This window comes from Balearica regulorum, chromosome 4 (assembly GCF_011004875.1).
Source record: "Balearica regulorum gibbericeps isolate bBalReg1 chromosome 4, bBalReg1.pri, whole genome shotgun sequence".
Lineage (NCBI taxonomy): Eukaryota > Metazoa > Chordata > Aves > Gruiformes > Gruidae > Balearica > Balearica regulorum.
In genome coordinates this window covers 2,416,563-2,441,219 of record NC_046187.1, presented here as the reverse complement: position 1 = coordinate 2,441,219, position 24,657 = coordinate 2,416,563, and the positions used below count along the sequence as shown (strand labels likewise).

Here is a 24,657-nt window from a genome sequence, read left to right as displayed (position 1 = left end):
ACAGTAAGATTACATTACACACACGCTCAAGGCCAGCTGCTGCAAAAAAAGGGTTGGTGTTTTGGTTTTCATCCGTTTGATCCACACCAGCCAGCCCCAAAGAACTAAGAGCTAACCGTGCCAAAAGAGGAACCATTGCCAAGCGGAGCCTTCTGATGTGTTTACGAGCTCAAACCCCAACAAGAGTTCAACTCACTTACTGGGAATTTACCCAACTGTGCTATGGCTAAGAGGGACCTCTGTTTCAATTAGAGTCTTGATTTTCAAGATTTTCCACCCATCTAAGGGGTACGCGTAGCTACTAAGAGTCAGAGAAACAAAGGTAAGCAGGTGGATAACCAAAGGGGACCCCCGCAGCCTTTTTTTCGCCCCCATAAACTGGCAGAGGGGATGGGGAGCCTCCATTCAACCACTAGAACGTGAAGGTCTTCTGGCCAGGTCTACGGAGCCTAGTGCACCTCCAGGGTAACTAACCTAGCAGGGGACGACAGCACTACAGCTCCCAGCTACTCACCGCTCCCATTATGTACGTGCTCTTCGTCTCCAAACGGTAACATGGGAAATACACAGAAGGCTCAGTTAACATTTTTAGGCAAAAAAAGAAAATCTCATCTGGAAATATAGCATGGGAGTCTTCCTCTGAGAGTCACTTTTATGGAAAAAGATCTGCTGCTGCTTGGTGTGAAGCCGCCCTCGCTCCCTCAAGCCCATCCACTTATCCCAAGAGGTTATTCACAAACCCATCACTAACAACTTCTATGATAGAAAATAGACAAGAAAGTGACACTTAAACTTTGTGGCTACACTCAGGTTTCATCCCAAAACAGTTTAAGCATAATTCTTTGCAGGATGGTACAAACCAACCATGGACTGGATTCTCTGAGGGGCATCGTATCACTTACGCTCCTCCCATGGAATACATCTCATTTTTCCTTTGAAAAAAAGCTCACCTATTACAATTTGTCACACAAACTAACCTGCGTTCAGAGGCTCAAAGTAGCAGAGCAGTGATCCTCCGTACACCTCTCCAGTATCTACGCACGCAGCTGAAACGGAAAGCGAGGTATCACAAGCACCACGCAGACGTTGCTCCCGCCAACTCAAAGGAACACCATCTCTGACTTTGCAGAAACACGGAACGGTAAATAAAAAAGGAGTTTCCTTCGTCGGCGAGTTATACAGCAGCTTTTCCGCGAGTAACTGCATTAGTCGCTCTGGGGAGGACCGAGTCAAGACAACAAAAGCATCAACATTCTGCAACTTCAACAGAGTAAAAAGCCCAGCATTACGGATGTAATGTGCGCTGGCCTTTCGGCTGCAACTGTGGAAACTGGATGGCGATACTTCAGTAGTTACAGAAATACTTTAATAAAAGTAAGAACCATTATGTGCAAAGAAAACAACAATACACAAAGGAGCTTTCAGCTACCAACACGAGGAATTTAACATGTTTTCAGTCTTGACAACAAACTCCTGTTTGTGACAACATTTCTCGGTACACAGAATTTACAAGTGAAATTCACATGTTAGATTTATTTTTTTCTTTTCATAAAGTACCATTTGAATGACACCATTTGCCTTCCAAGCTTCATCATCAGATCTACAAGAAAAGGCATCAGGTACTAAGAGTTTCTTGGACATGGTTTTGTTCACCATCTTCTGCATTTTTTTCTTCTTCTACTTTCTCCACCTGAGGCAGAAGTCCATCAAGGTTCAGTAGCAAACCTTCACTGGTTGACGATCTAATAACCAACCTCCACACAATAGGACCTAGAAAACAAAGAACACCACTAATTCCATCGCTCTACCACTTTTCATATCTCCAGGCTGATTTATCTTTTACTAATCCATACTGTGTTACGCACATGACCAGAATCAGAACTATACACACAGACGCATCCCTTTGGTACAAAAGGTTTACCACCACCCAGATCGGGTTCAAAACACAATCCACGCTCCGGTGCCATAGAAGTTACTAACTTGATGGCTGCTTTATTCCTCCAGTGCCCCTCCCTGGGCCTTAGAACGTACAAGTAAAGCTTCACACACACACTCTCCGAAACCTGAAATACAGGTGAACTCACTTTGGGAAGCGGTCCTGATTGGCAAGATATGGGGTGGGGGAAGTTTGTCCATCACCCAAATATTCCTACATGATTAATGCACAAAAGAAACCATTCCTAAATCAGGATCCTACCATGAAATGCCAAGGGAACTTTTTGACAGGAACTACAGAAATAGTCATATTCCTTCACGGGAAACAAATAGATCTACATGATACTCTGAGAACATTTGCCTGCTGGTATTTTTAGTCTTGGATTAGATCAAGTGACTTGCAGAGGAATGCCATTTTAGTGATAACTACATAGCTGCGTCAAGACATGCTATTACATATGTAAAGTCTGAAAGGAACTAAGGAACAGATAGCTCCAACTAGTTGGTCTAATTGATAGTTAGCAAGCGTATTCAGACTCCACTGGTGTAAAGACAGGTTAATAATCAAGTTTGCTGCCTATAAACAGCAAATAGTTTTAATTAAGCCAGTAAAAGACCCACCACAAGAATCCAGCCTGACACCGCAAAATCAGTAGAAACGCTAAGACCAGCGCCGTTTACCCTTAGTTCACGAGGTTGGTGTAGTTCACATATAAACTCCCTAAGGACACAAATACCATCACTTTCTGCTTCTATTTACTCCTATCTGAAGTCAGCTGACCCCTTATACTTTCTATTTGGGATGAAATGCTTCTAAAGGCATGTGTACTTGGCTTTTTGCGGTCTGTTCTCTGTCTGTACAGTAGTTATTATTAACAGCATCACTGGAAGAGATGCAACACGATTCTTTGCGCAAACATTACACCAGTATTAAAATTGTATTTTTCTTAGCTTAAACAAGGCTATTCTTCCATAAAACTATGTTCACAATCCACTCCAGCTAAGCAGATGACGTCCGTTTAACGTTTACTTTATTATGACAAAGACAGATAGCATGTTAGTTGTTCACATTCTTGGCTCAGAACAGTAAGCAAAATCCACAGGTACACCACACAGAATTCACACTTTTACTCCTTTGTAACCTGATCTTTTTGCTAAGGAATAAAAACAAACCAAAAAATTAAGAGCTTTTCCCTAGGAACAGCAGAAATTTTAAAAGTATCTTGACAACAGAAAATAAAACGGTTCATTCTTGATTTTGTTTGCTGTAACTTCAACTACCACATTAGAAGCACTGCTACCTACCGTAAGTCAATGGCTTGAAGGTGCAGATATCATTGATAACTGTTTGTAGATTAGCAATTATCTGCTCAGTAGGCATATCCAGCTGAAAAAGGATAAAGCAAAGTTAGCCATGGTGAAACTGAAAACCTAGATTGATTAATCTGAAAGCACTGGGTATGTATTTATTCTTAATTTGGATAGATTTTGGTTTTCTGTGTTCCCTGTTAAGGAGTTACAAATCCCATTAACAGCCTTATCCAAATGACTCGGAGAAAATAAGTATTTTATAGCACAGTGCATGGAATTTCTACTTTTTACATAAAGTATTTGGAAGCAGTGAGCTCTAAACCAATACCAGTTCTGTCTCTACCCTTTTTACACACCCCTGTTCCCACCCAAGGCATTTCTGACCTTTGAACAAAAACCATAGACCGACGGCTCCTCCTTCTGCCCAACGTCCTCGTCTGACCGAGCGCTTAAGCACACCTCACTTCAGACACATACGTGATCCTCACTGCACCCATCACTGATACTTAGAAGTGAACCGACACTCTTGCCAAAAAATTAATGCTTGCATCTTCCCTCATACACCCATCACTTTAAAGCATGACCGCTGGTCATCTCATCTGGACTCTCTTGAAGAAGGCGCAACTCACAATCAAGAGACGTGCCAACCTGAACAACCTCGGGTCAAAGCCGCCTCCCAGTGCAACACGAGCAGATTTTATTAATATCTCACTTATCTGTAAGTGTACCCATTATGTTGCAATAGAAATACTGTTATCCTTGACTACTCTCCTCCCAGATCTGGTCCATTAATACCTGTTTATGCTCTTCTGGCCTGCATAGCAGAGGCATTGCATTTGGATTATAAGTCTGCCAGAACACATTTATCTTGATCATCGTTACACCGATTGCCAAGTGCTTAATCATTCTTAAATTAAAAGATCTAAAAATTTGTTTGTTAATGCTGAGCATCTCACTCCACTGACAGACTCACCGTGCTGTACTGAATACAAAATGAAGGAATACGTGGAACAATTTCAACAAAACAATTCATCGGTAATAACCAATTAGAAACTATACCTCAAATGAAGGTTTCGATAGCGTTGGCTTCCGAGCCTTACGCTCCGTTCAGGTCTGAAGTGAACCTTCAGTTGGCATTCATCACCCTTAACAAAGCCTAGCAACATTGATAAGATACAGAATTTGCAAGCTGCTCTAAAGTTAGAGCTTTTTATAAGGATTTACAACTCATCTCTACACCACAACAGACAACAACAAAATTCTGTTCCTGGGTGCAGTGGAGAGGTGTGATTTGAGACACGATTACTACACTAGATACTTAATGGTCTGGGAATCAGCAAATAAAAGACGACTTAAAAAAAGCAAAATCGAGTACAAAGCATTTATACATTGAAAAATAAAGACTGAGCAACAGAAAGTTAATGCAATCAAAATAAACCTAATAGAGAAAGGTTTCTTCACAGGCATTTCTGTCAATTCCTTCAGTTTACAGCCTATTTTACAATGATTTCACTACCTAGGCAAAACCAAACAACTTGAAAGCTGACAGCTCTTAAGTTCAGTCATGCTTACTACAAGTCACTAACTTATATACAAATATACACGTCCCCTGCAATCTGCAACTGACTTAGCTGTCATACAGATCCAAAGAGTGTCTTCTGCTACACACTACACAAAAATCAAAAGCCACGCTGATGCAAAGTAACCAAGAATGGCACTTCCATTGCTTATTACCTTCTCTCAACAGACCTATCATTTGACCGGTCCTCAAAAAAACCCCAAAATAACCCAAAAAACCAAACCCCCGAGTTGATAGCAGTCTGGACATGTTACTGTTACATCTAATGAAATGGACATAGCATCTTAACTAAAATTAGACAAGGCTATCTATCTATAAAAAAAAATCAATACAACAAAAAGCTTCATGCAGCTTCAAATTAAGTGAAACAAGCAAAGCGAAGTAACCCCTCCTTTGATTCATGAGTGGCACTCATCCTCTACTTTTGCTATTCAAAGGAACTGTATTTACCATCTCAGCTACTAACATTTTAATCTCTTTAAAATATTAAAGCTATTTAATCAAATAAAATTCATTTCAAAGTAGTAGGAAATAATATTTAAAGTTAAGTGAAACTATTTTTAAGATGTATGGCACCCCCACATCAATAGGAAGACTCCACAGCAGACAAAAGGATACCACTCCAACTGCCTTTCTCATAAACGTGGTTTGCACAGAAGAAACATGAAATACCCATTAAATTCAAGTAAATCAATCCAACTTCCCTTATTCCTGTGTCCAGTGAGAGTCCTGCAACACTCACCTGCGTGACCATGTTGCTTTCATCTACCCGCTTCTGCCTGAATCAGGGCAAAGACAGCCTTTTTTGGGTTTTTGCATGCACTTTTAACAAAATAGGCACTTTCAACCAGCAGTCATTGCACACCACGTACAATAAATTTACAACAGGTGTAAAGCTTGAGCCTCTACGTCACTCTCAAGATGTGTTCTTCCAGCAAGCAGCATTAAGAATGTATGCTATAACATATCCTCCTAAAATAACGCCTGGTACAGCAGGGCGGATCAGTCTACACTCTATTCCCTGAACCAGTTTTCTACCCTTCCCGCCCGCCCCTTTTTGAAGCTGCCAGAACAAATACCCATTAGCACGGACCCAACCATGGTTGTTCCAGCCTTTTCTTCAACCGATGGCTTCCCACATCAAGTCTTGAAGACTTAAAACTCCCATAATAAAGGCTGCAATAATCCATGTGATATCTCAAAGAGAGAACAGCTCAAGCAGGTAACAGAAGACAACTGTTACAATCTATGCTTTTTGCATTGTTCCCTTCATCCCCCAATAAACAGATTTCAACTCTCAAGCATTTGAAATGACAAGAGTTAACAGCTCTTCCTCAACTGTGGGATTTTTTTTCCTCTCCCCCTGCTTTAAAGGGGTTCAAAGCTAAGGATACATTAGTCTTTTCTCCCCCCACCCCCCCCCCTTTTTTAAAAGGACACCGACACTTGGAGCCTTCGGTCCCCTTACAAACCAAGGGAGGTAGATGCTACTTCTAGTGCAAACTGGCATTTCCGTTCCCTGCCTTAACTCTCATTTCCGTGCACCTCTATGTTCTGTGTACCAAGTCCAAGAGATCTCTGGTTCAGCAGACATCTCTCCATACTTCTAAGCCTGGGAATAAAACAGTGCTCCTGTAAACACGTCCCTTCCCAGAAAACACATCCTTCTGAACAAGCCTTAAAATCTCCCCTCCTGAAACCATCTTACTCTTTTCCACGGAAAAACCATTTCACAGGCAGCTCTCTGCACAGGTAGGAAGATACACTCGAAATTCCTTCCCGCTGTCACATACTGTACGCCCTGTATGGACTCAAGACTTAAGTCAAAACCCTCAGAAAAAGTGACTTTAAGCTGCCCTTTGCATACAGCTCGATTCTGAAAGAGATATCCCGAGCAGCCTCATTTGTCTCCCTCCTCCTTTAAGCTCCGTGTCTTAAAAGGACATTTTATATTCTCAGTTTCACAATTTCAGATCTAATAATTAAACTTAACTGCTGCCAACTCCCAGGCTTTTCAAATATATCTCAATTACTACTAAGCAAACACCACCGAGGCTGCTGACTTACGTGGGAGCGCAGCGTTACATCAACCCACTGGCCGTAATTGAACTAACGGGCAACACAAGACAACGGCAGGACTAAAGGGAAAACATCTCTCTGAGAAACGCCAGCTTGGCAGTCTCCCAGAAACATCTACGCTACTGTTTGGAATACAGCAATACATCTTCGTGCTTTTGTGTAGTTCACAAATTATTATTTTCTCACTGATGAGATTTAAATTAAAAAAGCTCTGAATTTAGTGGTGAGCAGATATGCGTAACCAGTCAAGGCTCAGCCTCCCAGGGCCTCGCCTGCCCTCGATCTCCTTCCAGCACCGCTGCACAAACAGCAGGAAAACTAGGTCAGCTGAAGGATAGTAGCGAGAGAGGGTGGAGATGTTTTACCTAAGCCATAACCACCGAGTTAGCCCTCTGCACACAACTCCATACACAGCAGCGTGACAGAGCGTGTCACGCCCCACGTGCAGTCACCTCTGCCACACAGATGACATCCACTCCGCACATATGAACTCTGTAAATAAGCCCTCATCATCCTATTTCCAATCCAAGATGAAGAGTTCGTTCCCAAGAACCTACTGTTGACTTGCACAGAGTGACAGCCATGGCTGCACTGGGTCTTCTCAAGTGCCACGGAACTGCTGGGCTGAGCTGCCTAGACACAGAACCTAAGGTAGTCCGTTACACCAACATCTTACATCAGCAACAGGACGTGGTTTTAACTTCAGAAACTCTAGCCGCAGCTACAGGACATGACACAAAGCAAAACCAACTGCAATTGCACTGAATACTGTCAAAACATCAGAGCTCTCTAATCACCTTTATTAAAACCACAATTTTTCATCTCTACTATACAAGAAGAAACCTTACAATCATTTTAATTTGCAGGGTTTTTCTTGTCTGACCTACAGTATAAAATGATTAAGGTTTAAGCAGTCCAAAGCAAAAATTAAAGAATACAGGCACAACACTTGAAACCAAGACTGATCTACAGATTCCAGGCATTTGGCAGAGTCCGTTAAACTTACAAACGCCTAAAGATACTGCCTGCATCAAAGCGTACTAAATAAGACACTTTAGCAAAATCATCCCAAGAACCTCAGTTTTGAGTATCGTATAGACAAGCAAGCCGTTGAAATTCACATGTACAACTCGGACCAGCTAGCCAGAATTAATAAACTTGCTTATCTCTAACACCACCAGACAAAGCTTCAGGGGTTAGATAACTTGTACGCTTCCTTTCTGTACCAGTATCAGTTGAAGGAAAAAAAAAAATCAGGCAGGATTATGAATAGACAAAACAGAATGATAACAAAAAACACAGTTTGGAGAAGGGAAAATAACAATATATAAAAAAAATTAAGGAAAACATATTAAGGGAAAAAAAAGAGAGAAAAGAGACTCTTATACAATCCAATTTTTTAGATGACATCCAAGCACAAATTAATTTTATATTTCAGGTGTAATGTAAACAGTTCTTGCTTTTTGCTCCAGTCCAGAACTCAAGTTATCAAAATTAAATGAATCTGTAATTATTAAGTTAAAGTAAACAGGTTTTGATCCACCGGTGCATACTGACCGTGGACTGACAACTCACAGTTTATTTACTTAAAAAAAAAATCAAAATAACCTTTATTTCACTGACAGAAGAGTGCTGCAGAAGGCAGGAGGAAAGCAAAGCCTATGTTAAGATGTCAACTCACAAGAAAATTACTAGGAATTGTACCTCTTTCATCCTATTTAGTTCATTTTTACAATTCCTTGCCAATACAGTGGCAAGTACAGATCCCATGCTGGGCATCAAGTATGCCTTGCTCTGAGTTTTAGCAGAGCCATACTCTATCGTCACACATTACCAACGTACAGGGCTCACATCAGCTGAAGATGTCACGCAACAAAGAGTAAGCGTTCCATTTAGTTCAAAGGTCAGTTAAATAACACAGTTAAAAACGTTGGCAACACACATGGAAAACATGTTTCTCCCCCTCTTTTAATACTAACTTCAGTTCTGCTCCGTAGAAGAAAAACTTCAGAACTCTATATACAACTTACTCTTGCTATTCTGGTCTTGATTACACACTCGTCTTCTACCATGTACTCAAGACCTTCTCTGAAGAGTTGCAGCATTTTGGGAATATCATGGCCCAGGGAATCTAATTAAAAAAAAAAAAAAGCGCAAAAAAGTTGTCTGAGTAATGCTTATTAGTGTGGCTAACTGGGGTGGTAGAAGAGAAAGAATTCAGTCTTGCAATCAAAGTAGTTAAACTCCAATGAAAAATGCAGTTTCACAGACAAGACAATGGTGTCCTCACACACGCTATATAAATCGCTCGTATCTTCCCTTCTTCCTCATTTATGTGCAGACAGGAGCACCTAATACAGGAGGCAAGGTTAACAAAGGCTGCACTTCAAATGAAGAACGTGTTTATGTATACGTAAACCAAAGCTTTCTTACCTAACACAACTAAAGGAGCTTGAGACCCCAAAGCCTACTCAGTTAGGTTTAGACAAAGCCCCAAGTCTTAAAAACAACATCTACGACTACGTAATAACAAGTTGTTACACACAACCTGGAACACGCTGGCACGATGCAGCCATTCCCACAAGTCAAGACAGCTGTTTGTTATCCCAGCTGCAAGGGCTCATTTGACAGATTTACACCATCACTCAATTGCTTGAAATACCAGCATTACTTCTCCCACACATCTTTTGACAGCTCCAAGAAAAACCAGCCCTGGATAAGCTACAAAGCAAGCGAGTTCATAATGGCGTAATACGGCTTTCATTTCTACCAAAAATACCTGGAGTACTTTCTGTTGCAATGTTTTGGACAGGTTAATAGGTTTGTCTTAAATGTTTAGGAGCCTAAAAACACTGCCTGCAGCTTGCATAACATTAAGACAGCCGGGGCAGCGAAGAAAGAGATATGGTTCAAGATGCAGCGCTTCACGCAGCTAGCGCAGGCTCCACGGTTGAAAAACATGCCCCTCCTTGTTCATATTTGAAATAGACCCTTGACACATAGCTAAAATAAAGTAAGTCAGCAAGGGAGGACAAAAGTTCTCAGAGACTGAGATTCGCTGCTCTGAACACCTGACCTGGAGAGGAAACGTCTTGAGCATTGTGAAAAGGAGAGACCACGCAGATAAGGGAACAGGCTGTACTAAGGAAATGCATAAACAACTCCGCTGCTCAGTAGCAAGGAACAGGCAGGAGGAGCAGCAGCAGTCACGAAGCTGGGATCCACACAACTGCACGACAGTTAGACATTGCAACTATCTCGGTGCCTATGTTTTTTGCAAGTTGTTTCTGTTTTCCTGGGTAACTTCATATTACTATTAAGGTTTATCAGGACTAACAAGCATAGGGGCAACTAGCACGCAAATTCACCTTGATTCTAATCCCACATTTGCCTGTTGTACGAGAAAAGCACGGTTCTAGATGCCTCAAACTACTCTCATCTAAGACAAAACAAGCAGTTCAGTCATATACAGCCTAATACTCAAAGTAATTATAGATCCTCATAAAAAAAAAAGCTTCTGTGTCACTTCTAGAGTTAAGTCTTGTTCAGTACTTGAGATTCCCAAGAAAGAATCGCTTCTTACTTCTCTTTGTGCTTGGGTATTTTCGTCTTAGTTTGTTCCTTAAAGGTATTAGTTTAGGCATAATTGCAGGAACAGCTACGTAGGAGTCCACTTGGATTTCATCTTCTAAAATCTGCAATATAAGAAATTAAATATATTTAGGAATACAATCAATGACCTCAGGATGCAAGTTGACCTAGAAGCACGTCTGAGCACAGAAACTCATCTCTCACTCTTTATATGGGCTGATAACTTCAAGCTAGAGTTTACTGGACATGAGGTTTCTTGCTCCCTCCACCCCAGTCACTGCTTAAGGGAGGCTATTTACATCAGTCTTAAAAAAAACCAAAACAAATACCCATTTGATTAATTCAACTCCTCCCACAACAGCAGCTCCATTCTCCCGAGCTATTTCAGCTTCTTGCTCATTCTGTTGAGAGAGAGAAAAAAAAAATAATAATTTATAACATCTGTACTACCAATTAGTCTCTATCAACAGCACTGGATGGGTGATTTATCTTGGGACAACTGGGTATCAAAACAGGGTATTTACCGGTTAAGAAGCAAAGACTGTTGAAGGCAACCCAAGACCAAAAATATCTAGCCCTGGTGATTTAATATACAGCAGTAACTCCACTTCAGTCCAGGTGCCAGTAAGAAGCAATCAAGTCTTTACTCCACTTCTACTGGAAAAGGAGGAGAAAAGCCCATCCTGTTTGCAGAGCAGCTCTGTCAAAGCCCCTTTCTCTCCTCCCTCCATCCCTGGAAACTACAATCCACTGGCTGGAGCCAATATCTTACTCTAAAGAAAAGCACAGAACATGCTACCGAAAACCACTGTTAAATAAAGGTATTCCACTTCTGAAAGTGCTAGTAGACTTTGGCTTCAAAGAGCATTTAGAAATTAACCTCATCTGCCCTCTGCAAGGTTTCGCTTTCAATAGTCTGAAAAACAGAAAGCTAAAAGGCTTTTGTAAAAAACTTTGGCTCAAGCTTTTGATATGAGCAGACATTCACGACTCAAAGCCAGAACCAACTTTTCCTCACAGGAATAAACGGAATAGCTCCGCACTTCCATCCAAAAGCACTAGCCAGCACCTCAGTCGCTCAACCTTTTTCCACATAGACACCTTCACACGGCAGGGGATCTCTTGTCCCACACGAATTTGAGTGGAGGGAGAAGGTTGTGAGATGCAGCACCGCAGACCCCGGTATGCTCGAGCCTTTCGTCAGCCCTCCGTTCTGTAGGAATATTCTCACCTTGTAGCTCAGGTACAGAGTCTGATAAAACTTAAGCCCAAAGGGCAGCCAACTAAACCTGTGACAGTTCTCTACAATAATGTCATTAAAATATATGTAGGTCTACTCTGTTAGAATGATTAACTGGCCAAGGACAGCAGCAGAGGCTGAAACTAGTCTCATACCGACGCTACAACTGCTCTACGCACCGTTTCACATTAGCAAACTCCTGGGACAGCAGACAAAGGCTTTGGGGCAGAGGCTGTTAAGTTGGTCCGGGTTTTGGAGGAGAAGTTACTTATCCCCCAGCCAAAAGTGTCCAGGTACAGCACAAGTTACTGTGAGTAACACCCACTCGTATCCTGCGCTGCCTGCAAAGGCTTCAGACAGCAGGGTTGGACATGGCTGCCACACTAAACCATCTGCCTGTACTCGATAAACCATCTCTAATCATCTCTTACTTAGTCACATCTACACAGATGTTGGTTTCCCAAGTGCGCTGCTAGAATAAGCTACATATATGCAAACCTATCAAGATGAAGGAAATCCTGTAAGATGCTGGTTAATAAATTTAAACGCTGCTGAAGATGAATCCTAGACAGGCTTAAGAGTTCTCCAAAGCATTTGCAGAGTCTTCTCAATAAAAGGTGTGGTACTTGCACGGGAACTAGTCGTGTTATAAGATCATGCTAGATACACAACACGCATAAAGCAAGTAATTCAGGCTTACCCACCTCTGTGAAGACCAAGACCTTATTTGTTTCATCTGTGAAGCGATACGGCAGAAGAACAGTGCTTGCAAATGGATCCACTTTTTTCTAAAAAGTAAAGGAAAAAAATTTAAAACAAAACAAAAAAGAAATCAGGACTTAAGGGCAAGTTATACAATCGTGTGGAGTTGGTCTCCTAAATGGCAATCTTACCCACGATTTCCTTGCACATTCGTGATAACAAGCAAGCACGATACGTAAATTTTGCCTGCTTTTTCATGTCCAGCATATACTCAAATCTAAACTTGAGAGACACGAATTAATTATGCTGCACTTTGCCAACAAGAAAGGGGCTGGGACACCGACTCCAGGATTGCCACCACGCTCTGGTGCGGTCAGTAACGAACACGGAGGCGCTGAGGCTGCAGCTTATCTAAATGATGTTTCTGACGCAACAGCCAATGCAAAACATCGGCATGGAAAGCGTCTCTCACCGAGCCTTAAGAATATCACAGAGCCTCGAAAGCAGGAGCAAGAGCTCTGCATTTCTTTAAGCACAAACTTATTTTCCAGCTCTAAGGGACCCCGGATATACCAAAGGGATATTTAGTTACACGTGCGAAGAAGCCAACTCTGAAGTGGCCTAACTTTTTTTCTACTTATAGGGGAAGCAGAAGGAGCTTTACGCAAAGACTAAACTGGGCTAGACACCTTTAAATCAAACAGGTCATAGGCAAACAAGCAATAGCGTACTTTCAAGGAACATTATTTAAAAAAAAAATAAATAAATCAAAACAAGGTGAAGGACAGAGGGAGAAGAAGCTTGTCTTTACACTTCTCCCTGTAACAATCATCCCAGAACACCACACACGACTTTGGTAACACATCTTTAAGTGCAAAGTCCAAACAGACGTAAAGTTTTGTTTGATCGGTTCTGTCCCAACATTCGTTTTAGTCGCCTAACAGCCTGTTTTCAAAATCCTCGATGGTGCTACCTTCACCTCAGGAGTATGAGGGATGTTTAATAATTACGCACATATAAAGGCAAAAAGTCACCTGCAAAAGCACACATCTTCCTTGCAATCAGGGAAGCTGCAGGAGGCAGCCGAGAAGGCCGACAGCAGCACCTGCTCTGCACTTAAAACACAGCCATCTCGCGTTAAAAAGAAAAAATACCACAACACATATAGACTTCCAACCTACCTTCTTCTGTAGTGCCATATCCAGGAATACGTTAATGTAGACATACTGTTGGGGGTGAGTGAAATCCAGTTCCTGGAATTTCTTTAGCATACCCACAGCCTCTTCCAAGTCATAGGATGGCCGCTCATAATACCACGTCAAGTATACATCATCCACCGGCTTGCTCATCAGCGGCCGCCTCCTGGTCGCTTGTTTCTTTTTTGTTTCTTCCTGCTTGGTCCTTTGTGAACCTTTTTTTGCAGTTCTAAGACAAAGAAAGATATTGTTAGATCATCGACTGAAGTTTGGCACATGAGCCAAGAGAAAAAAGTAAATACTGTCATGTGTCATTTATTAAGTAATGATTAGTTAACAAGGAAGGTTCTACACATGAACAGCATCCCTTAAATTCATGCCAATTATTTGTCTCAGATGGCCAAGCCAGAACCCCAGTTTTCAGAAATCAAAAGCTCTGAAGGCAGTTAAGCTCTTCAAACAACATAACCGCTTTCCCATGGCATGGAACCAAGTTAATGACCTCCTATTGCATCAAAGCAAAACCAGTTTAGGATAGCACACCACCTTTCTTTCACAGGTGTCACCTTCACAGGGACCGGTGGCAGGCACTGCGCCCAAGCTCCTTCTACATGGAAGAAATCCCACACACCTTCCTGGTAATCAGGAGACACATCTGCAGGGTTTTTCTTCTTCTCAGAGTGGAACAGGGCAGTCCCCCCTTTCCAAAAAGGTTTATTCTCCTTTCCTTGCATGATTTTTCCTGCAGTTAACACACACTAGCCCCAATCCTTAGTCTCCTGCCTATTTTCAAAGGCTCTCAAATCAAGGAAAAAATATGAAAGTAATAACTAGATACTCCACTCCTCTCTTAACTATAGTGAAAGAATCTGCAGCCCTTCACAACATTTGGTGTACAGCCTGCTTCACTGCTCTGTAGACGGACATCATTTTTACTTCTCCCACTAACGCCATAATATTAGACTTACAGACAAATTAGACCCTAAAAAGCAACCTGAAGCAAGAAGAGGAACTGTTTGAAACCAATTCCATAAGCTCACCAGCTTTCCTACTGACATTACTCCCCAAGATGTAACCAGCTATACCCTCCAAAAACACACATCCAAAGTATCAAATCATTTTCTCCTCATAACCGTTACATTCATTATCACAAGAGTAACGGAAAACACTCCCTGCAAGTCCAGCTTAGATCTTCTCTCTCCAGGCTGTTTCTCGAGAAGCTGGCAGCTTGGGGAATGTCACCAAGGCCAGCTCGGCTGTTAGAGCAACACAGCAGACACTGAAAGCACTACACGCTCCCCCCCTCCACCACTACCAGGACACCCGACGGCCAAGAAAGCCGCTTCGGATGGAAGGAGACGCACTCACTTCGCTGCCGCAGCGTAGGGCCGGGCGGGCGGCACGGCGCTCATCAAGGCGGGGGCGGCAGAAAGGCGCTGGTTGAGCCCAGGGAAGACCCACCCGCGACGCGGGGCCAGTACTGCGAAGGAAAAGCAAACATCGCCTCAGACAAACGCCCCGACCTCCCCCGCCTCCCCGGGGGCGCCCCGCCACCCCCGCCCGAGCAGGCCCCACCGCCTCTCAGGATCGCCCCCTGCCCCGCGACCAAGGCAAAACTCGCCGGCTGGAGATAGAGAAGAGCCGGTAGCCAACCCCCACGCTTTCCCGGCGGGAAAAGCGGAGAAACGCAGAGGCCCCTTCACCTCTCCACAAGCAGCGGCCAGCGGGCGCCGCCATCTTGCGGAAGGGCGGCGGTGCAGCGCTGAAACCGTTCCCCCACGACGGAGAAGAAAAGTTCCGGGCGCGGACAGGCCCGAGTACTTCCGGCAGCGGCCGGAAGCGCCGCCCGGTGTTCCCCATACCGCCGTCCCCCCAGCCGCCGCTGCCGCCGCCCGCCGTTCCCGGGGTGTCCGGTGCTCGGGGCATTCCCGGGGCCTGATTAAACGCTTCCAGCCCGGTTCTCACCCGGCCTCGGTACGAAACCGGGGCTGTCCCCGCAGCCCTGCGAACAAAACTGACACGCAAACCTCCGCGGAAGGCGTTCAGTGGGCTGGGGCCGGCAGTGCCAACATGGCGGCTGGCATCTCCTTTGGGCAGCCAGAGCCGCTTCCCTCACAGCCCGGGATGTTCCCGCCTAAAGAAACACCTGCCGAGGTTAACGTTGGCCATTTCACTCTTAATGTGTTGGGGTTTTGTGTTTGGGTTGTTTTTTTTTTTTTCTGCAAGTCCCAAATAATTCAAGAAAGCGATTTTTCTGGCTGCTATCGCTCTTGTTCACATGCAGACGGGTTGGGAAAAGATCCACCTGGTCTACAAACGCAGCCTCCATCTGTAAGGGCTTTGGTTAACCGGGTCCGAAGCTGTTCAGATATATGCCATAAACGATAATATGCACGCTCCTTAAAGGGGGCCTGTTTATTCCACGCTGACGTGCTTTTGCCTAGAAACATCCCGACCTCCCGCAGCTCCGTTCCCCTCCCTGATAAATCCGTGCCCGAGAATATTCTCTTAAATTCAATCAAGTCCTTCCCGCCCCAAACTCTGAGCTCAGGCTCATCTTCTTGGTTTGTTTGGAAATATTTGTAAAATCTCTTGACTAGCAATGACGCTACATGTTTGTTTGCACCATGAGAGGAGTCAAACTTTCCGCAGATACGGCAGCGTTGGCCTGCGCGGGGCCCGTGGGCGGCTGTCGGGTGTTTACATCTCACCTGGCATTACCCCCTACGGCAGGGAATTGTTATTTTTAAATCAGACGTACGTGCGTACGTAAAACAAGTTGTAAAAAAAAAACGGTAAGGTGTTTGTTTAATGTAACTGTACGCTCAGTGGCCCGGGAAAGGATCAAGACGGGGAGGTGTGAGGGTGACAGGAGGGGGAAAAAAGCCAACATTTTTGGTTAAAAAGTATCAGCGAGGAGTGAAAAAGTGTGAATTTAAAACACCGAGGCAGAGCGGGTTTGGGGGAAGAGGAGCTTTTCAGATGGGCGTTAGGCATGTACGTCTCCTGTGGTGGTGGCAGATGTAACACAAGACTCACCAGGAGACTCTCTGATACGCACTGCGGTCTGGTAAGGACCTCCATCCTTTTTGCTCTTCCTCCGCGACTCCTCGCTCCCCTTGTGAGCCTCTGACTCGTTAGACACAAGGTCGCTGCCGAGGATCACGGATTTTGGCCCTGGGAGGGAAATAAGGGGCTCGTGGTGAGCGTGCATCCGCTCCCGACGCCTCCCTGGCTCTGCAGCCCGCTTCCTATCAAAGCCCCTTGCTCTGTCGCAGAGGTTCATTCTACGCGTCCTGCTCTCTGAGCAGAAATGAGGCTTTTTTTGCTCCAGCACGAGTCCAGGCAGCTGCAGCAGAAATCGAGCTCACATAAAAAGCTCTTGGAGCTGATCTGACCCACCCTGTGCCCCCAGCCGCTCCCTCGGACACCTCCCCGCACCTCTCCCGTGCTTTTCTTTTTCCAGCACCATTTTCCCACCTGGGATGTCCCACAGGTCACCCCGCAAAGACCGACATTCCTCCCCACCCCAGGCCCGCTGCTTTTATTTTTATTTTTTCCAGTCCGTCCTTCCCTTGCGGTAGGCCCATGTTCCTCGTCACCGAACGTGGGAACGGCCACCAAAAAGGATTTTGTCTGAGGGAAGGTGGGCTTTAACACTGGAGCGACATTTACCTGCGTTTCCTTGCTTCGGCTGCCCAGAAAAGCATCCCCCGTCTCACGAGGGTCCGTACAACTGAAATCTGGGCGCCGAAAAAGATTTCCCAGAGAAGGAGCTGCTGCCTGCGGAGAAACAAACATGCGGACCCCAATGAGGAGAGGTCTGCACCCTCAAATCCCAGACGGAGCTCTGCCCCTGCGGCCATTCGCCAGCAGCCATTTCCCCTCTCCCGCTCTCCCGACGCCGGGGGTGAGCGGCCCCCCCTACTCACCGCCTCTCCTCCATAATTTGGGGGGGCAAGCAGCCCCCCCACAAGTCTCCCCCAAACCCGAGCCAGGTCCCCCGGGCGCGCCGCAGGCCGCTGACCCTCCCGATGACGACCGCCTCCTCGGCTGCCGCTCCGGAGAGGGCTCCTGGCTGCCGCCAACAAAATCATGAGGTAAATACGGGGTGTCTTCCCGCCCTCGGGCGTTTCGGGGACCTGCCGGTGTCCCCGCGGACCGGTGCTGTCCCCCCCCGCGGGCCGGCGGTGCGTCGTTCCCCGCCCCGGGGCAGGTGTTGCCACCGGCCGCGGGGAGTGACAGGACCCGGCGTGTGCGAGGGTGTGAGCGGTGACACGGCCCGGCGTGTGCCCGAGGTCCCGTTCCCCCCCTCCGTCGCGGCGGCCCCGGCCCCGCCCGCCTCCCGCCGCCGCCACCACCACCGCCGCCACCTCCCCGCGCCCGCCCCCGCCTCCGCCCTCCGCGCCGCCCGAGCCCCGGCCCGCTCCTCCCCGCCGCCGCTGCCGCCGCCGCCCCGGCCGCCCCCGGCCCCGCGGCTCCGTCCCCGGCCCCGGCACCGCTCCCCGGCGGGCCGCCGCCTGCATGTCGTTGCTGCCCGCCGCCGCCGCCCCGCCGCCCTGCCGCCGCCGGCCCCGCCGCCCCGCCGCGCCGGATGCAGGTGAGCGCCGCGGCCCGACGGGGCCTGGCGGGGCGGGGGAGCGGGCCCGCGCCGCCATGTCGGGGCCCGCCGCCGCCCCGCCAGCACCGGGGCCAGCACCCGGGCCGGCCGCCGCGGCCTGGGCCGCCTCGCAGCCGCCGCTTCGCGCTCTCACGGATCCGTGTATACGGGCTCGGGGCGGGAGGGAGCCTGCAGGCATATTCACGGTGAGGGGCGGCCCGGAGGAGGCTGGAGGGTGAGGAGGGAGCGGGGGTCCCGGCTCGGCGGTGCGGGGGGGGATCCCTGGAGCCTGGGCCGCGGCGGCGTTGGCAGCCGCCCCCCCCCCCGAGCTGCTTTCGGGGGTGCCAGGCTCACCCCGTAACCCCGGCTGAAGGCGGCAGCCGTGGGGCGAACCCCGGCCGTGGGGCGAACCCCGGCCGTGAGGAGAACCCCGGCTGTGAGGAGGACCCCGGCCGTGGGGCGAGTGCGAGTGCTTGGCCCCAATCCCCTCCGGGCCGGCCACTGTCCCGGGATGGGACCTTCCCCGGGGGTGACCCGCCAGCGGGGCTGGGGAGGGTGTTTTTGGGGAGATGTGGGTCTCCCCGCTTTTTCCGGGTGGTACGGAGCAGTCCCGTACGAGGAAAATGGCAAGGAACGTCACCTGCAAGAAAAGCTGGGCTTCGAGCTCAGGCATTGGTGCTCGCAAATAAAATAACGCACCTAAACACTGAGTTTTTGGAACAGTTTGGGGCTTGCTTTTTAAACTTCAGTACTCTCGGGAAATATGGCGGAGGGCTCGGTTGCTTTCTGCCGTTTCGCTGCCACACCAAGTTTTATCTGACCTTCTGAAATCTTAAGACAAGTAGCCTTTATCAGGTCATTTTTGAAACTTTGAATAGGCTAAGTATTTGCTTTGGGGAGTTACAACTTCTCGTGAGCCGGCCTGCTGATAAGAATTTTAGATGGCCTTGTTTAAGCCGTGTGTGTGTGTGTGTTTGCAATTAAATTCATACCTCTGCCATCCCCTCTCTGTAATGCTCCGCTGCTCAGCCAAGCACAAATGTGCTTCTCGGCAACCTAAAACTAACCTGGAGGGGAAAGCACCTCATCCTGAAGTCGCTCATGGTTATACTTCTCGTGTGTTTAGACATGGCTGATAATGAAAGTGATGATAATGTGCCTATTTTTAGCCTCTGTCATTCCTTTGAGATGTTTTTGCCTCGGTGCTTTTTTTCTTTTTCCCCTGCTTAAAAAAAAAAAAAAAAAGTAGTACATAATTTCTAACAACAAACTCTTCCCTGTGCCACGACCCAAGGAATTCCTAGAAGCTGTATCCCGATTTGGAGGGCCAGAAAGCTCTGACGAAGGTGGAGCACGGCCTTTACAAACACAGCACTGCCAGCGCTTTCATTTCTGCCTTCTCCCTATCAAAATAGGAAGCGATGGTGAAATTTGTCCTGCCAAACGTCGCTCTTCCGAAACGCAGCCCGCTTTAGGTACGGCCACGTGCTGGCGATACCTCACAAAAGATAAAGGCAGGCTTTACATTTGAGGTTTACGTTGCGCCGCGTGCAAGCGCCGCAGCCTGACCTGACTTCCTGTACATAAGCCCTTCTCCTTTCCACAGCCCCGCGCTTCGGACGGCTTTATTCATTATTGAACGCGAGCAGGTTTGAAGGCACCCGTTTTCCCCCACGGAGGGTGACGGGAATTTATTTACAGCTTGGTTTTGTAATTTTGCTCCCGAGCAGATCGGCAGCGCACGCTTCTGACACCTCGCTGCTCCGTGCTCTGGAGTAACGATACGCATCACCGTACGCACGACCCGCAATCTCGTGTCGATTCATCCGAACAGAACTTATGTTTGAGCGTTGACTCGGGCGTTAAATGCTCTTGCCTGCTGTCTCCAAAGATGATTGAAGATGACACAAAAGCCTCGTTACCGTTTTGACTGTTCGGTTTAACTGAACGGTGGGAATTTTGCAGTGCCTTGCTGTCTGCTAGAGAGATTCTGTTAAAAACAACAAAACGCTTTCCGTTTTGTTCTTTTCTTACTGTTAAAAGTGAGGGTGGTCTACTCTGAGCGCTCAAGTACAGCACTACTGAATTTATTCCATTTTATCTTCCTCGAGGGGCTCTTTCTAATTTAGTTTGTGTATTTAATTGAAGGATAAAGTACAAAGTAAATGGTTGATAGGTATTGCCACGTTCCCGAGCTAAGTTTAGGTTTCTTCTGTCCTCGGAAGCTGAGATCCTAACGTGTCAGCAGCACAGGAGTAAGACTACCCCCCATCAGACTGTTAGAAAAACTTAGTTTGGCAGCAGCACGAAAACCCACAAAACCGTGCAGCTTCATTTCAGTCGCTGTTGAGTTTCCCACCCGGTCTATATGGTGAACTTCTGCTGGCACAGCTCTGTCTGCGAGCGCTGTGACGAAGTGTGACCCGTGACTGACATCGCTGTGCCAGCAGAAGTCCCAGCTGTAGAAGCAGTTATCTGCAAAAGTGCGCTTTTACTGATATAGCTTGTTTTCGTTTTTAAAGGGTGTTTTTCCCTATCCTGGTAGCAGAGCTGCTGCCAGTAAAGCACCGCGCTCCCAGGGATGTAGTGTAATCCCACATTTATTTGCCTGGCTCCGAAGGGACAACCGGTCAGGGTGTATTTGCTGTGTGCTGCTCTCCTCTTCCGGTCCACCGTCTGTAGGAGCTCAGTCATGTTCGCAGGGAGAATTCTGTTGTGAAGTAAGTGATGTTATGGCTGCTACTTGTTTTCTTTCTTTCCAAAGGTGTTTTTAAAACTTTTGTTTCATGTGATAAGCTGGGCTTTTTTTTTTTATTTTCCCCTATGCTTGTTTTTCATAAACAATCTTGTTTTTACAAAGAGCGAGGCGGGCTTTTGACCAAGGTTGCCAAGCACAGTAACATTTAGCTTTCACACCAGTCTTACAAGAAGTAAGCCACAAAGTGATCCCACGGTGGGTGTGAACTCTGGTAGCAAAACGAAAAGGCACCATTGGAGAAAAATTAATTAATTTCCACACTGGGGTAAGTCTTTGCTTAATTTAAATCTAAAACACTGAGAAGAAAAACATACCTTTAGCTAGATCGCAGCAGCTGCTGTCTTTTTTGTTCAGAGTCCACGTGCACAGATGGGGAGGTGTATTTCTTTTTTTCTTAGTAAAACCTTTCCGAGGCCTTTCTGTTTTTAAGTTATAAAACTGGGTGTCGGTAACATGCATAATTTTAGAGCAAACTTTAACTTAAAAAAAATAAATACTACCTAGATCAGCTTTAATCTGTTGGACACTTTGGGGTTACTTGGGTTTAAAGGAGGAGATAAATACGAATAAATGTATTTATCTTACTATTTATTGGAAAGAGGTTTTGGGATGCCAAAAGGGCACTCGAGGCACTGGATGTAACGTGATTTGCACAATACTGAGAAAGCAAACATAACAGTGGAGCTTAGTTGTTTGGGAGCATAAGATGGCATTAGAGAAAACTTAAAAAAAAAAGATAAAATATGTCTTAGGCATATTTAGATTCGGGAGGATTTGCTGTGGATTTACTACTTTAGAGCATTAAACACTAAGCCTCTTGTAATATTTTTTTTCCCCCCAAATTCTGTCATTCTCTTGATGATAGCGTGTAAGGGTGCTTGTTACTTGCTTTCCTCAGTTTAACAGAGCGTTCCTCTTGTCTCGAGCAGATGTGCTAGCGCCGTAAAGATACAGATAGCTCTCCTCTGCGTTTGGTTTGCACCACTGGTGGCTCAGGGTAGGGAAGCAAGCTCCCTTTAACGCTGCACTTAGCTAGCACAGGACGCCCAGCTGGCAGGTCTTCCATCGCTCTCTGACTAGATCCAAGAGCTGTGCGTTCTCCTCCATTTATCAGGTTATCGGTTAATGCAGCGTCAAAAACCCGCAGCAAGCTGTTTGGGTGGCGCAGCCGTCCCGGCTGAGCCGATTGAACTTTGCTGGTGTCGGAAGGGGAAGTGCTGCTTTGCTCCCAGCCCTGCTCCGCATCAGACCCTGTAAAGATTAAAAAAAAAAAAAAAAAAAAAAAAAAAAAAAAAAAAGAGGCTGTCTTAAGATGTTTCTTTATCGGTATCTTTAGCTGGTGGCAACGTTTCTGGAATTCTCTTTATCTCCTTCCCCATCTTAAAAAGGCTTGTGCATCTCACGTCCGTCTCAGGCAAGCTTCACGCGCACGCCTCCTGCTGCAAGACCCACCCCCAGAAAAAGATCAAACGCCTCAGAGGTGACAAAGCAAACCCTGAAATATCCCACGGGAGATGGGAAAAAGACTTTAGATGCACAGGATGGACTGGATCCGTTTGTGCCCCTTTCCGGAGTGCCTTGGACTGGATCTCTGAGCGGGGTGCAGAGAGGACCGCGTAAGGCCGTTAGCTGAACATGCTGACCGGCTTTGGTTGAAGCTTGGTAAATTCACAAAAGGGCTATGTGACAGTTACCTGTAAAGACAAGGTACTGGGCATGACTTGGTTTCTGTTATTTGGAGATAACTCCTCTCTTCACATTCTAAACAAACAAACAAACAAAAATCCACCAAAAAAACCCTAACCCCAAACTGAAATTACTCTGAATAAAAAAAGAGCAGCAGTGGAAGAAAATCTCTCCAGAACAGTTGATCTGGAATCCTGTTTAGAACAAGAACTTTGGCACATCTTCCTACAGAGGATCAAGAAGTAACTTAACAGTTACGCTACCAGAAAGCTTTCCCTCCAGGGTTCGAGAGATGGTCATTGAAAATATGATTAAAGATAGGCAGAAATGCCTTACGTAAGGCAGAAATGCCTTATGTGCTGTTCCACAAGAAGCAAGTCTTATCCCTTTCAGGGAGAGATGTTAAACCAGCACTGATAACAATGCTCCAAGACGAATTAAAAGCAGCTCCTAACAGTTTTAGCTACAAGTCACATGCAGTCAGTGAGCAGAGAGAGTTTTTAAAGCTGTACGAAGTCAGCACCCAGGGCCAAGGAACAGAACCCCATTTAGCCATTGCGTGTCACGCACGCAAGTAATTTAACTAGAGCTGCTAACCTGCCTGTGTACACAAGGAGCAGATAAGGTTGTGTGTGTTCACCTTTACTTTGGCATTTCCTGATGTAAATGATTAATGGCGTTGTATGATTGCACGGCATTGTAGCTGTTTATGCTTAGCATTTAGCTAAATGGTTTATTGTCTTTCACATTCTGCTTGCCACTGAATGAGCTTTATGTTTTCTCTGAGAAAGGTATATAAAACGAGATTAAAAAGGGCTGTGGGACTCTATCCACACATTTCCTAGGATATGAAGTCTGTGGGATAAGTGCATATTTTAAATAAAGTTAACGCCACGTGTATGCTGTCTGCAGGCAGATTTCACAGATTTACAACACAGTCCTGTTTAACAAAGGTGCTCGCCCATCTACACTAGCAGCAGAGAAATTAAATACTTTTCCCTTTTTTATCAAAACTGCACAGGTTGAGGAAAGCGAAACTTCCACTTTGAGCACAACAGCGAGAGTAAGGCCAGAGGAGAGGAAGAGGAGGGGTTTTCGCTCTTTGCCTCGCTGCCGAAAGCACGTTGAGGCTTGTGTGACACCGATGGGTAAAAGCGGCTGTGTCAAAAATAGCGATCTCCGAATCAAACTGCTGCCTGGCTCCAATTCAAGTAGGTCCACTTGAGAGAAAAGGCTAGAAATAAAGACGACAACCCTCAGGAGAGAGCATAGACTTTCTGAGTTGACAGGGCAATGGTTTTTAGTTTTGGGTTCCCTCCTGATTTGCAGCTTGAGAATTGGTAAATCTTTGACTATTTACAAACACCAACTGACCACTCCTTCAGAGCCCCCTGCCATCGTTCCTGCTGATGTGAATCAGGATTGTTCCTGACCCTAAACCAGGCGTAAAGGAAAACCTATTGCACCCTCGGCTAGGAGCAACAAGAATTTTTATGGCTGGGAAACAACCCGAGGCAGCTGTCCTCAAAGAGCCCGGGAACCTTTGCCCTTCCCGAGTTCTGCACCCACCCGTGGTCTCCGACGGAAAAGGGCAACGCAAACCAAAGCTCCTGACTGAGGGTCCTTTATCCTGGTCACCAATCCTTCCACAACTACTACTGCAAGTCCACAACTCCCCGGTCTCCTACTTACAACCACTTGAAACAAAAAAAACCTAAACCCAAACAATTAAACTATCCTAAATGCTTTTTAAAGGCAAAAAAAACCATTCATGGGCTGAGGCAGCTCTGCAAGTTGCAGAAAAGAGGAATGTTGAGCCTTGTGTTGCTGCAGAGGGAGGTTTCGTGGTCCGCTTTTGGGGCAGGCGGGGAGAAAGCAAGTCCCGGGAAAGGCGAGGGGGAAAGGGCATTGCCTTCTGTTTAACCGTACACATGCCGTGGCTCACAGTTACCGACGCAAGGGATCCGCAGCCATCACCTT

At 46.2% G+C, this 24,657-nt stretch overlaps 2 protein-coding genes and 1 long non-coding RNA gene across 4 annotated transcripts in view; 1 reads left to right on the top strand and 2 right to left on the bottom strand.

Moving 5' to 3' along the window:
* Positions 1–1,348: 1,348 nt before the first annotated feature.
* On the bottom strand, positions 1,349–15,574 carry MRPL1 (mitochondrial ribosomal protein L1). The gene is made up of 9 exons (XM_075750907.1): positions 15,337–15,574; positions 15,002–15,113; positions 13,619–13,862; positions 12,440–12,523; positions 10,825–10,896; positions 10,488–10,599; positions 8,935–9,035; positions 3,241–3,322; positions 1,349–1,770 (listed from the first exon to the last, which is right to left on the bottom strand). Exons 1-9 carry the CDS (start codon positions 15,557–15,559, stop codon positions 1,616–1,618), a joined length of 1,185 nt encoding a protein of 394 aa, XP_075607022.1. The 5' UTR covers positions 15,560–15,574; the 3' UTR covers positions 1,349–1,615.
* A 1,116-nt stretch (positions 15,575–16,690) lies between these two features.
* Positions 16,691–17,702, bottom strand: LOC142601622 (uncharacterized). Its single transcript, XR_012835134.1, has 3 exons — positions 17,566–17,702; positions 17,309–17,416; positions 16,691–16,810 (listed from the first exon to the last, which is right to left on the bottom strand). It is a non-coding gene; the product is annotated as an uncharacterized LOC142601622 (long non-coding RNA).
* A 333-nt stretch (positions 17,703–18,035) lies between these two features.
* Positions 18,036–24,657, top strand: part of CNOT6L (CCR4-NOT transcription complex subunit 6 like) — a 35,194-nt gene continuing 28,572 nt past the window's right edge. Inside the window, exon 1 of one of the 2 annotated variants that reach the window (XM_075750906.1) lies at positions 18,036–18,233. The gene's annotated coding sequence lies outside the window, so the exon portion shown is untranslated. Of the gene's footprint in view, positions 18,234–20,763; positions 20,954–24,657 lie in introns of those variants that run through there. The other variant, XM_075750905.1, reaches the window with a different exon arrangement.

Excerpts from the sequence above, each read along its gene's own strand:
- MRPL1 (XM_075750907.1), bottom strand. The coding sequence starts at position 15,559 with ATGCCCCGAGCACCGGACACCCCGGGAACGGCGGGCGGCGGCAGCGGC. Across the intron at positions 15,114-15,336 it reads TGGCCGCTGCTTGTGGAGAG|TACTGGCCCCGCGTCGCGGG; the intron begins GTGAAGGGGCCT and ends TTTCCTTCGCAG. Across the intron at positions 12,524-13,618 it reads ATATGGCACTACAGAAGAAG|AAAAAAGTGGATCCATTTGC; the intron begins GTAGGTTGGAAG and ends TTTACTTTTTAG.